This window comes from Rana temporaria, chromosome 1 (assembly GCF_905171775.1).
Source record: "Rana temporaria chromosome 1, aRanTem1.1, whole genome shotgun sequence".
Classification (NCBI taxonomy): domain Eukaryota; kingdom Metazoa; phylum Chordata; class Amphibia; order Anura; family Ranidae; genus Rana; species Rana temporaria.
In genome coordinates this window covers 499,172,950-499,186,360 of record NC_053489.1, presented here as the reverse complement: position 1 = coordinate 499,186,360, position 13,411 = coordinate 499,172,950, and the positions used below count along the sequence as shown (strand labels likewise).

At 41.4% G+C, this 13,411-nt stretch overlaps 1 protein-coding gene across 1 annotated transcript in view; it reads right to left on the bottom strand.

The window, feature by feature from the left end:
* INTU (inturned planar cell polarity protein) overlaps positions 1-13,411 on the bottom strand; it is a 100,678-nt gene that overhangs the window by 2,879 nt on the left and 84,388 nt on the right. The window contains exons 11-15 of the mRNA XM_040330672.1: positions 11,466-11,684; positions 7,930-8,433; positions 6,213-6,313; positions 5,785-5,974; positions 1,730-1,875 (exon numbers count right to left, since the gene is read on the bottom strand). Of these exons, the coding sequence (XP_040186606.1) occupies positions 1,730-1,875; positions 5,785-5,974; positions 6,213-6,313; positions 7,930-8,433; positions 11,466-11,684 (1,160 nt within the window). The remainder of the gene's footprint in view (positions 1-1,729; positions 1,876-5,784; positions 5,975-6,212; positions 6,314-7,929; positions 8,434-11,465; positions 11,685-13,411) is intronic.

Sequence of the window (13,411 nt, the reverse complement as noted above, 5' to 3'; positions counted from 1 at the left end):
AATCTAAGGTTCCACTGTACTGGTTTTAGAATTCAGAAGGACCGTGCCATCTAGACAATTCCTTCATTGAAGATAACCGGATTCCTTTCCTTAGTATCAGTGTGATACCATTAGACCAGGGAAGATCAATTTAATTAATCTACCCCAAGGGAATAACCTTTTTTTTTAACCTTGGACTGAAATCCTGCAGGTACCAGACAGGGAGACACTTAAATATTTCTAATGCATGCACAACAACCACAATACTAAATGACATAATTTAACTAAATGTTAAATAGTCTTGTATAATAAGCACAGTCATGGTTCGTTCCCTTTTAGTCACTGTAAAGAACTGAGACTGCCAAAAATTCAAAATTTCAGATAATATACTCCTAAATTAGAGTAAAACTAGAAGGACAAGATTGAATTTAATACAATCAGATTAGGCCATAATCAGTGTGGACAATAAATACAAAAGTAAAATGTACAAAAAACAGTAGGGAAGGATTAAAACTCCTGCCAAGTTATGTTTTGCTGTCTGTGTATTAACACTGGGAAAACCAATTCCTGCCCCAGGGAATTAACAAAAAAATCTTACAAAGTGAGATGGGATTCCCATCTAAAGCTGGGTATACACGTGCAGTTCTTTTTTTGTTTAACCAGTCAGAATACATAGATCAGCGCTGATCAAATGATGGTTTTCCAGCATGACTGTAAAGCCTAATACACATGATTAGATTTCCGCTCTGTGTCAATACATGACACAGAGAGGGGAGGGGTGGGCAGAGAAGACATACAGACTGGTGCCGATAAATTGCAGAAAATCAGTGTGAAAGCAGCCTTATAGAGGGCTCAGGACAGTGGGGGGGGGGGGGGGGGGGAGAAGAAAAACCCCATAGTTAAGATGTGTTTTTATCACATACCGCCCAACCAATGATGTAGTATCAAGGGTTGAATGAATGAACCAATGGTGTAGTATCAAGGGTTGAATGAATGAACCAATGATGTAGTATCAAGGGTTGAATGAATGAACCAATGGTGTAGTATCAAGGGTTGAATGAATGAACCAATGGTGTAGTATCAAGGGTTGAATGAATGAACCAATGGTGTAGTATCAAGGGTTGAATGAATGAACCAATGGTGTAGTATCAAGGGTTGAAATGGTGATTGTGCCCCATGCTCCAGGGGGCCTGTGCAGCCTCCCTATCACATTTGATTTGATTATACTTGGACAGGAGGAATTGATCTTCTCCATTTTCCTTCTGCAACTGCTAAAAGGCAGCTTCTCCTGCTCTCCCTCTCGCTGGCATTCAGTGGCTGCAGGAGGAGAATGTTCATTATGTTATTCAAAATTTAGAACGAGTTCATTTTCTTTGTGGCCTGTAACCAGTTACCAAATCACTTATGTGGCCCTCACTCTTCAAATGGTTGAGCACCCCTTGTGTAATACCCTGCTTTAGACAGTTGTCCCCAAAACAAATGTCAATATTGGAAGCTTTCCCCTTACCACTTGTTTTTGGGACATTTCTAACATTCTGGACTTCACCTCACTTTCCTTCCCTTCAACAATAAAAAAAAAACTTGACAGAGGATCCACCCCTTATCTGCTCTAGTTGAAAGTAAAACAACCCCCCCCCCCCCACCAGACAAAAATTGAAATAGACTTGAAGTAAACAATCTCAATGCCTGTGTTGCTTCATAAAGTTATAGGCAGCAATGATCCATTACATTCAGTAGTCATGTATCTTACCCTATAGCCCAGTAAGACATGGTGGGTGGAGCTTTCTTCTGATCTGTCCAGTTCTCTGGAGAACATTCAAATAAAATGCCATGTTCCTTAACTGGACCCAAACCTGGGAAATCTCGACACGTGTCTGCTTTGGAAGGACTCTGCTTCTATATAAAATATAAAAGATGTTTATGAGCTTTAAAAGGAACCAAGGACTGCACTATAATAAATTCCACTGCAGGCCAAATTCACTTAAGTGAAATTTCAGTTTTGTATCGTTGTCAAAAGACAGGATCATATGATAACATTCCTATATCACTTGGGAGCACCAGGGATGTGATTTTCAACAAATAAATTCCCTAAAATCATTGAATTCACTATTACAAACCCAAATCATGGCAGATCTCAGTGATTTTCCATAATGTAAAATGAACAACTGAATGGTCCAGGTGCAAGAGGATGATATTGGTGGGTGTCTTAAGAAATGTGCTAAAATATCTTCTCAACAGACTTAGATGTAAGGAGCCAGAAAGTAATTCAACCCAATGGCACCAACTAAAACTGAAATGTTACATCTGGGTTAAGTGAATATAGAATTCATTTGCAATGAGAATTGTTCTTGCCCCTGACCATTTCTTCAAAAGCCATAAATCAAAAAGGGATAATATATTATATATACACACACACACACACACATACATACATACATACACACACACACACACACACACACACATACAGAGTTATTTCTGCATGCTCAGAAGAACAATTATTTTTGTTAAAGTGGTTCTAAAGTCAGAAGTTTTTATTTTTTCTTAATGCATTCTAGGCATTAAATAAAACACATTCTTTGTGCAGCTCCCTCTCAGCCCACTAATATTTACCTGAGCCCCATCTAGATCCAGCGATGCTGCACGAGAGTCTCGGCTGTCCCGGACTCTCCCTTCTCGATGGCTGAGACAGCAGTGGGGTGCAAATTGGCTCCCGCTGCTGTCAATCAAAGCCAGCAAGCCAACGAGGAGAGAGGGGGTGGGCTGGGGTGGGCTGAGCTAAGCTGCAGCACCGTGTCTGAATGGACACACAAGCTGCTTGCTTTGGGGGCACTCGACAGAAGGGAGGGTCCTCCGAGGTAGAGACCAAGAGTGCTGGCGAGGGACCTGAGAATAGGAGGATCTGGGCTGCTCTGTGCAAAACCACTACATAGAGCAGGTAAGTAGAACATGTTTGTCATTTTCAACCACCCCAAAAAAACAAGACTTTAACCACTTCCAGGCCAAGAACATCATAAGACATCATTTGAGAGACAGATTTTGAGTGGGCATATCTGAATGATGCATGCAGCTACAGGCATCATTCAGATATCAATCTTTTACAGCCAGCGATTCTGTGCACCATAAGAACAATTATAGCGGCAGTTCAGCTGCTTGATCTTTCTTCCAGGCGGAGGGAGGGTACATTTCCGCTGCCCTCCGGTGCTTCTACTGGCTCACCCGTGCGATCGGAAAACCGGAGAAGGAATGAGCCGCCACCGGACGTTGATCATAGAGATTTCCGATCACCAGATGATCCCCAGTCATCTCTATGATTTTCGGAGGCCCAGGCCCGATGTTATGACGTCTCGTCCGGCCGTCTTATAGACCCCAGATCTCTCCATAAAGAGGAGCTGTCACGCACCATTCCTATTACAATGGATGTTTACATCCCTTGTAATATAAATAAAAGTGATCAAAATATTTTTTTAAAAAGATAAAGTATAAAAAAAAAAAGAAAAAGTAAAACAATAAAAACAAAAAGTTAAAGCGCCCCTGCCCCTCGTGCTCACGCACAGAAGTGAACATATACGCAAGTCGTGCCCACATATGTAAACGATGTTCAAATCGATGAGGCATCGTTGCATGTGTTAGAGCGAGAGCAACAATTGTAGCCCAAGACTTCCTCTGTAACTCTAAACTAGTAACCTGTAAAAATGTTTAAAGCGTCGCCTTTGGAAATTTTTAAGTACCAAAGTTTGGCGCCACTCCACAAGTGTGACATGTTAGGTAACTATTTACTCTGCGTAACATTTTTTACATTATATAAACAAAATTGGGCTAACTTTATTGCTTTGTTATTTTTTAATTCACAAAAAAAACATTTGCCCAAAAAAATATGTTTGAAAAATTGATGCACAAATACCGTGTGAAATTAAAAGTTTGAACGATCGTCATTTTATTCCGTAGGGTCTCTGCTAAAAAAACATATATAATGTTTGGGGGTTCTGAGTAATTTTCTAGCAAAAAATACTAATTTAAACTTGTAAACAAAAAGTTTTAAAAGACGCCCGGTATGGAAGTGGTTAATATCACTTACAGGTATAATGTATATTATACTGCACATATTTATAAAAGAGAATTAAGATTCAGCCACTTTAGTCTCAGCTGACTGAAAAAACTGAAGTACCAAGAATGTTCAAGCACAACTTCACTTACTACAGGAAGTTCCGCTGATTGTCCTCCTCCTCCTCAGCGTGTAGTGTTTTTTTTTTTGTCTTGGAGTGGGTACCTAGTTTTGACAGGTACCAGCTCCCTGTCTAGGCAATCCAATCACAAATTCGCACATCACAGGTCCCAGTAGGCTGCAGGGCCATTCACAGAGCTCAGCACAGTTCATGCATGTGCAGTGGGAAGCCCGCTGTTAAGCCACAGGGAGTCATAGCTGGCTTCCCACAGTCAACATGGTGGCAATAGGCACCCGAAGGCTGGCGAAGAACCGGCCCAAGTTAATACAGCCCAGGATCCCTGGGCTGGCATGGGTCTTTATTAAAAGTCAGCAGCTATAGTATTCGTATTTTTTTTTCTTTAAACTGAAGTTCCTCTTTAAACATCTACCCAGGTTAAGGTGCATTAGTTAAGACAAGCCTAATTTTAAATATGACATAATTTAGGTGGACTTCTAAGCAGCGTATTAACCACTTAACCCCTGGACCATATTGCTGCCCAAAGACCAGAGCACTTTTTGCGAATTCGGGACTGCGTCGCTTTAACTGACAATTGCGCGGTCGTGCGACGTGGCTCCCAAACAAAATTGGTGTCCTTTTTTTCCCCACAAATAGAGCTTTCTTTTGGTGGTATTTGATCACCTATGCAGTTTTTATTTTTTGTGCTGATCTTCTGTTCATACATTGTATGAACAGAGGATCAGCATTTCCCCTCCCTGACAGGACCAGGAGCTGTGTGTTTACACACACAGCTCCTGGTCCCCGCTCTGTAACGAGCAATCGCAGGTGCCCGGCGGCCCGCCAAAAGAGCCTCTGTAGAGCTACGGGCTCTCGCCCAGGAGAGCCGACCTGCCCCTGTAGAATGACGGCGGCTGGTCGGCAAGTAGTTAAAGCTGAACTCCACACACTCATTTTGTCTAGAGGTAGAGGAATAGGTAAGCATACCTTATTTATCACTCCACCAGCAGTTGACAATTTCCTCCAATCCATGTTGTGGGTGGGTCTCACCTACAGTGCAGGACTGCTAGTCCTGCATTGTATGCAATGACATTGGAATGAGTGAAACCCTCAGAAAGGTTTTTGGAACTGGCTTCGGGGGTCCAGCCGTACAGTGTGGATGAAGCCTGTAGGAGCATGGATTAAGGTAAGTAGCTGATTATTTCTCAACACCTAAACAAAACAAACATTTATCCCGGAGCTCAGCTTTAAAGTGTATGCATCGCCAAAACTTTTTTCAATTCTTGGCAAGAGTAAAAAATGCTTAGAAGTACAACCCAAGTGAGGTTTTTATTGCTGTTCCCCACTGGAAAGAATCCCTCTTTTGCCATTTATCTCAGTGGCCATTGTCACCAGAACAAGAGGTGCATGCTTGTATGTTTGTGGGGATCTTCCTATGTGGATAACTGTTTCTGTAACAACCGTCTAAGAAAGGAATTTCCCTAACTTTGAAGAAAAGGCCTCTTTCCTGTTACACCCCCAGGACAGAAAGTAAAGGTAAAACTCCCTGACCTCACAGGTTTTTACCCTTCCCTACTCTACTCCGCACTATAAAACAATTTGGCTATACATAAACTCTAAATAAGCACAGTGCTGTTTGTACCTCTTCCATTAGTGTCTTCTGAAACAGAGAACGTATAGATATGCAGCATCTATGGAAATTCTTAATCAACTTGGGGTGAATAGCTCCGCTGAGTTCTTCCACATCCCGATGTGTTGGAGCAATGAAAACTCCTTGGATGGTTTCCAGATACAAGTAATGAAAAAGTGTGTTTTCTGGACCCGAGGATAATCTGGAACAATAAATATATATATTTTTTTAACGAGAGAAAATCCCAAGAGCGTTAACTAGGAAAGGAGTAGCTAAAAGTAACGCAGATATATGTAGAAAAGTATGTTCAACACAAGAAAAGTAAAGTATGACATAAACGTGGTCCAAAGCTTCTAAAGGCAAAAAGATAACCATGAAAGTACACACAAAAGAAAATGTCTGTATTGTGGACACTGTAATATAAACAATCAAGGACTTACTTCACAGTGTTATAGAGATCTTCAGCTTCTCGCTCAGAAAGGTTCCGTCTTAAACTCCCTAAATTAAAAGGATTTGGAAGCGTGTATCTTTTCTTACTGATCTGCAATGACATCATCAACTGACATATAACACTTAGAAGCCTCATAAATACAAAAAAACAGGGTGCATAAAAAAAACTGAACACCTGACCTAGCATATGCTGAAAGTGCACACAAACACAACATAAACCCATTTAAAGTCACTAAGTTCACATCTTAAAAAAAAAAAAAAAAAAAAACAGCAATAAATGTTGTATTGCTGTTCATACTCAGTCACAATGAGATTCATTTTCTGTATTCTGCAAAAAAACGGCTTGATCCTGCTGCTCTCTATCTATTCTGTCCGTGTCCCTAATTCAGCTAGGGATTCTGCAGCTGTGGTGGAAACTCTGCACATGCTTGGTTTCTAAGCTGAGCATTTCCCCCTCCATCACATCTGACCAGCCCAGATGACTATGGAGGCATACATGTTAGCGTATACACAGTGGCAAATGACAGCCCACTCATTCCCTCCTCCTCTTTCCTGCCCACTAACCAGCTCAACACAATGGGGGTGGGATATTACATGTAGATTACTGGAGGCTTCACCTCTCTCTTATTCTAAGACACAGGCTGGATGGGGGTGTGACAAGACCTGTGACTGGCAAAATTCAACCCACACTTGTTATTGACAAAAAATAATAAAGATTTAATTTCAAATATTTATTTGTATGACAATTTAAAACAGTTTAATGATATTATTTTAAGGGCTGCGGAAATTAAAGATGAATTCCTCGATTAATCGTTAATTTTTTTGATAAATCAAAATTCTTTTGATCGGTACTAGTGGTGCAACGGATCGTTAATGATCCGAACGGTAACCATATGCGGATCGGCACACCACGTGATCCGCTGCTGCCTTGGCCAAAGGAAAGGCCGCGGCTTCGGCCTAGCTCCCAGAGCGGCGGCCATCTTGGTCCACCCGGCGGCCTAGGTGAGCCTAGAGCGCCGCGCTGATGTCATCACCAGGCCTCAACATGCTCGTATTCGGCCGCCTTCTCTGGTAAGACTAAGCAAGCACTAATCTTCTTATACAGTGGGGGGAGATGTCTGTGGATATTACAGTGGGGGGAGATGTCTGTGGATATTACAGTGGGGACTGTATATAAATCATGGGTGCTCAATCTGTGGCTCTCCAGCTGTTGCAAAACTACAATTCCCATAATGCCTCAGCCTTTGGGAGACATGCTTGTACCTGTCAGCGGCTTGCAAAGCCTCATGGGAATTGTAGTTCCGCAACAGCTGGAGAGCCACAGGTTGAGCACCCATGATATATATGGTGGTGAGCCGAAAAATGTATGTGCGTTATAATTAATCGAAATTAGTTGATTTAAAAAAAAAAAACGATCGAACACGAAATCAGTAACAGCCCTAATTATTTTTACTCTGTATTATGTTTTTATTATTTTGAACATGTGACCAGCAGCAGAGGACTAGAAGTCCCTCCTGCTTATGTTTCCCTGCACACAGGCTGGGAAAGAACTGGGTCATGTGACAGCTGTATATTGATTAGGAAAAAATATACTTCAATTTTTTTTAAATTAAAAATAATTACAGTGCCATCATCCACATACAGAAAGAGATGGAACAATGTAAGGTAAACAGTGTGCGTTTAGTATCACTAAACAAAAACACTCACCTTAGGGACATTCCCACTCCCTCCACTTCCTTCTGAGCCTCCAGACCCTTGTGACTCTCTTCTTCCACTCTTCCTGGTCAAGTCCGGTGTGGAAAGAGAGAGGAGATTTGTGTTTTCTAACACACCATCGCTTCCATGATCTGATCCTCCACTGCTTCTTGAAGGGCTTGGCCTACGTATTCGTAGAGAAGTTGGGGAGTCCGCAGTCACACCCTTTCTGCTTAAGGAAAAATTTGCCTTCTTCGGAGTCTGTATTTTGTTCATCATAACAGAATTCACTACGCTCTGGAACTTGTCCCTTGCGGAGGGGAGAAACCAGTCAGCACAGGACAGACATGGGTTAGGGGAAGCATTTAGTCTTTCGTCAATACTAGCATCCAGCATCTCCAGCTGAAGAAGGGTTGCCCTAAGCTGATCCACATATACGTAGTCAGGGCCTGGCGTTCCAACAGCCTCTGAAGTGCAGCCTCCAGCCTCTAGCAGAGTACAGAGCATAAAGTGTTTCTGACAAATGGAAAGCAAAGGTTATAGTCAGGGTCGCAAATTGAAATAATTACAGCTTGTTTTAATCTCAAATACTGCATGTAAAACAGAAACAGAAATTGACAATAAAATGCATGCATTATTGCCAAGTAGCTGACTGCTTTATGAAATCAAACAATGTAGCAAAAGGAGGCAACAAAATGACAACTGTTAAGGTTGTATTTATAAAACAAAAGAAATTTCAAAGCTACTTATCCGGTGAAACAGCATTTATTCTGTGAGAATGGGGGCAAACCAGGGCTCAAGTCCTGCGGGAACGGAGTTCCTGCACTTTTTTCACAGCAGGAACTCCGTTCCCTTTGCAGGACTAGAGCAGCCGAGAGCAGCCAAGCAGCCCGAGCCAATCCTTCACTAAGCGGTGATGCCCAGCTCGAGTCACTGTCAGGGACAGGCGAACCTTAGTAATCCTTTATGTTACTGGCTGCTTCCTGTATATGGATTCATCGGGTAGTTCCGTCACTTCCTCGATGCCGCAATGTCTCCTGGGAGCTTTTGTCATTGTTCCCAGGAGACATTGCGGAGGTCTGTCGCGAGTTATAGCGGGATTTAAAAAGAACTTGCTTCTACCGAACTTACACTATCCGATGAATCCATATACAGGAAGCAGCCAGTAACAAAGGATTACTAAGGTACAGTGGATCGAAAAAAAAAAAAACATTCGGTTTAGTAAGTGGGGGAGTGGATCTTGGGTGGGAGTTCCCACACTTTTTTCCCCAGGACTTGACCCCTGGGGCAAACGCAAAGGTTACTAGACCATATTCCCTCAAGGGAGAATACGATTCATCCTGGAATCACTCTTTAATGAGTGAATAACATTCGACCTAGCAAGAAAATAGCCTAATAACATTCACTGGTACCTCTACTTGCACAGAAAACATGAACACATACAGTAGTTTCATAGAAACTAGCTCTGCAAATATTTTTATAAAAATTCAGTAGTGTCCTTTGATGGGACTACTGGACAAAAATGTGGGTGTTAGAAAATATCCCCCCCAACACTCAATAACCTTTAACTTATGTATCTTTTATCTAATAATATTCTGAAATATTATTTAAAATGTATCCATGAATGTTAAAATGACGTTTTTTTCAATGACTTTTATCTGTATTGCCGGGACCCAACAATTCATTACAGCCGCGATCAGTTATAAATGACTTTTTTCCTTTAGAAATGTCATTTTGCTGTGGGACTGTTCTAAACATGGGAAAATGCGACACTTTACAGGCATACTATAGACACCCCCAGGTACAAAATTTAAAGGAATATTTCCCTTTTATTGTTTCACTTTAAGCATTGATACATGTCCCCTGGGGCAGGACCCGGGTCTTCAAACACTTTTTATGACAATACCATGCATACAAGCCTTTAAAATTAGCACTTTTGATTTTTCATGTTCGTGTCCCATAGACTTGAACAGTGTTTGCGCGTCAGTTTCCGGTGCAGAAACTGACCAGAATCCGATTGCATGGTGTGAACTAGAGCCATGGAAAACACTGTGCATGCATTTTGTGCAGAAAAAAAAAAGCACACGGAACTGAACGGAACTGCGTCTGGTGTGAACTGGCCCTTACAGCTTGTTAAGAATACATAAACAATTTAATGTCCATAGTCTGAAAAAAGGTGGACTTTAACTGCTTGCAGACCGCCACATGCAGATATACGTCTGCAGCATGGCACAGGCAGGCAAAAGGATATATATATATATATATATATATATATATATATATATATATATCTATCTATCTATATCTATCTCTCTCTATATGTCCCCTTTAAGAAGCAGCATTGTGGACGTGCGCGCGCTCCTGCCGCAAGCTCCGTGAGCACGAACGCGGGTCCCGCAGACTCTATGTCCGTGATCCTCTCAAGGTGAGGAAGAACGGGGACATGCTTATGTAAACAAGCATTTCCCCAGTCTTCCTAGTGACAGGACAGTGATCACTGCTTCCTGTAATCGGAAACGGTATCACTGTCGTGTCACACATAGCCCATCCCCCCTACAGTTAGAAGCACTCCCTAGGGCACACATAACCCCTTCAGCACCACCTAGTGGTTAACCCCTTCACTGCCTGTGTAATTTTCACAGTAATCAGTGCATTTTTAGAGCACTGATCGCTGTAAAAATGACAATGGTCCCAATATATATATATATATATATATATATATATATATATATATATATATATATATATATATATATATATATATATATATATATATATATATATATATATATATATATATATATATGCCAAAAAACTATCCCCTATTTTGTAGACGCTATAACTTTTGCGCATAGCAATCAAGATATGCTTATTTAGATTTTTTTTTACCAAAAATATGTAGAAGACTACATATTGGCCTAAACTGAGGAAAACATTTTTTTTGTTGTGGGGGGGATATTTATTATAGAAAAAAAATATATATATTTTTTTTTCAAAATTGTCACTCTATTTTCGTTTATAGCGCAAAAAATTTAAACCACAGAGGTGATCAAATACCACCAAAAGAACGCTCTATTTGTGGGGAAAAAAGGACGTCAATTTTGTTTGGGAGCCACTTTGCACGACCGCAAAATTGTCAGTTAAAGCGACGCAGTGCCAAATGGCAAAAAGTGGCCTGGTCTTTGGCCAGCAAAATGGTCCGGGGCTTAAGTGGTTAAAGGGGATTAAATGTGAGAGAAGAGGAAAGTGTATTCTGGCCATCAGAGTTTTTACATTCTCCTTTACAATTTCTACCACAGCACAAAAAACACAGTGGTAGGTTAACGGACGTTAACTAAGCCAATAAGTGACAGACCTTCTGTAATTTTATCTCGGAAAGCCAAAATAGGACAACTATTCTGCACTGGACAAATATGATTGATTATGTACTAGCAAGACAGCCATCAATCAGTACCTGGTATTATACACACACACAATTTAATTTCATGAACACCACACATTAAGTGTCCTTAACATACTGCTCTTCTCAGGTCAACGGATGTCCTTACCATGCCTACGATGAGAAGGAAGTACCTGGCCTCTGGTTCACTGTATTCTTCTTTGCTTAGAGTCCCACACTTCTGTAGGTGATAAGATGGATATACTTCCCTCCAGATCACAAGCTGGCCAATTCTTTCAGATGCCAGTGACATCAGGCAATAGTTTCGGCAATACAGGGCAATATCAAGAAGATCTTCCTTGGGCAAGTGATTAGACAGTAGATAACCCTTTAAAAAAAAAAAAAAAAAAAAAAAAGAACAAGATGTCTTGGATTCATATCATAAAATGCTTGTAAAATGCCTGAAAAATGCCCAACAAGCAAAATCCCATTAATTTCAAATGGCATCTGTTCACAACTGAGCGTTTTGTCACCTGAAGCAGAACGCTTGAAAAACGCCTTAATCTCAAAAAAGAACTTGAGCTCTTTGGGCAGATTACAGGCATTTTTCTGCTTTTCACATTGGTGACTTGTACAAAAATCCCGGCAAAATGCACGACTTTGAAACGCTCAGGTGTGTATGCAGCCTAAGTCCCTTCATTCAGGGGGCTGCATCTAACTCACCAGCTTGGGATAACTTGCACTAATCACAGGCTGCTGGACATGCTGATTGAGGAATGTTCTGAAAATGCATTCCTGATGCTACATGCAACATCTGGTTATATGTTCCTTTGAATATACCACAACTTGTGTATACACCAATGTTGGGCGCACCAGTCAGTCAGTCTGTGCGCCACCAGTGAATCCCCGCTCCATCTCCACCGTCCTTCTCTCAACTTGCAGTGCCACTCTCAGGCTACACAAACTCGCTTTGCCTAGATTACACTCCTGTGTATATAAAACACCTACAGTGCCTTGAAAACATTCATATGCCTTGAAATTTTCCACATTTTGTCATAAGACCTAAAATGTAAATGTATTTTATTGGGATATAATGTGACAGACCAACACAAAGTACCACATGATTGTGGAAAAGTGGAAGGAGTATGGTAAATGGTTTTCAATTATTTTTATAAATAAATATGTGAAAAGTGTGGCGTGCATTTGTATTCAGCCCCCCCCCCCCCCCCCCCCCCCCCGAGTCAATACTTTGTAGAACCGCCTTTCGCTGCAATTACAGCTGTGAGTCTTTTTGGGAATGTCTCTAACAGCTTTGCACATCTAGAGAGTGACATTTTCCCCCATTCTTATTTGCAAAATAGCTCAAGCTCTGTCAAATTGGATGGAGAGTGTTTGTGAACAGCAATTTTCAAGTCTTGCCACAGATTCTCAATTGGATTAAGGACTTGATTTGACTGGGCCATTCTAACACACAACTATGCTTTGATCTAAACCATTCCATTTTAGCTCTGGCTATGTTTAGGATCGTTGTCCTGCTGGAAGGTGAACCTCCGCCCCAGTCTCAAGTCCAAAAGCCCCAGTCTCAAGTCTTTCACAGACTCTAACAGGTTTTCTTCTAAGATCGCCCTGTATTTGGCTCCATCCATATTCCCAACAGCTTCCCTGTCCCTGCTGAAGAAAAGCATCCCCACAACATGATGCTGCCACCACGTTTCCACGGTGGGGATGGTATGTTCAGGGTGATGTGCAATGTCAGTATTCTGCCACACAGCGTTTTGCTTTTAGGTCAAAAAAAGTAAAATTTTGGTCTCATCTGACCAGAGCACCTTATTCCACATGTTTGCTGTGTCCCCCACATGGCTTCTCACATACTGCAAACGGGACTTCTTATGGCTTTCGTTCAACAATGACTTTCTTCTTGCCACTTTTCCATAAAGGCCAGATTTGTGGAGTGCAAGACTTATAGTGGTCCTGTGGACAGATTCTCCAACCTGAGTTGTAAATTTCTGCAGCTCCTCCAGAGTTACCATGGGCCTCTTGGCTGCGTCTCCGATTAGAGCTCCCTTTGCCCAGCCTGTTAGTTTAGGTGGACATCCATGTCTTGGTAGGTTTGCA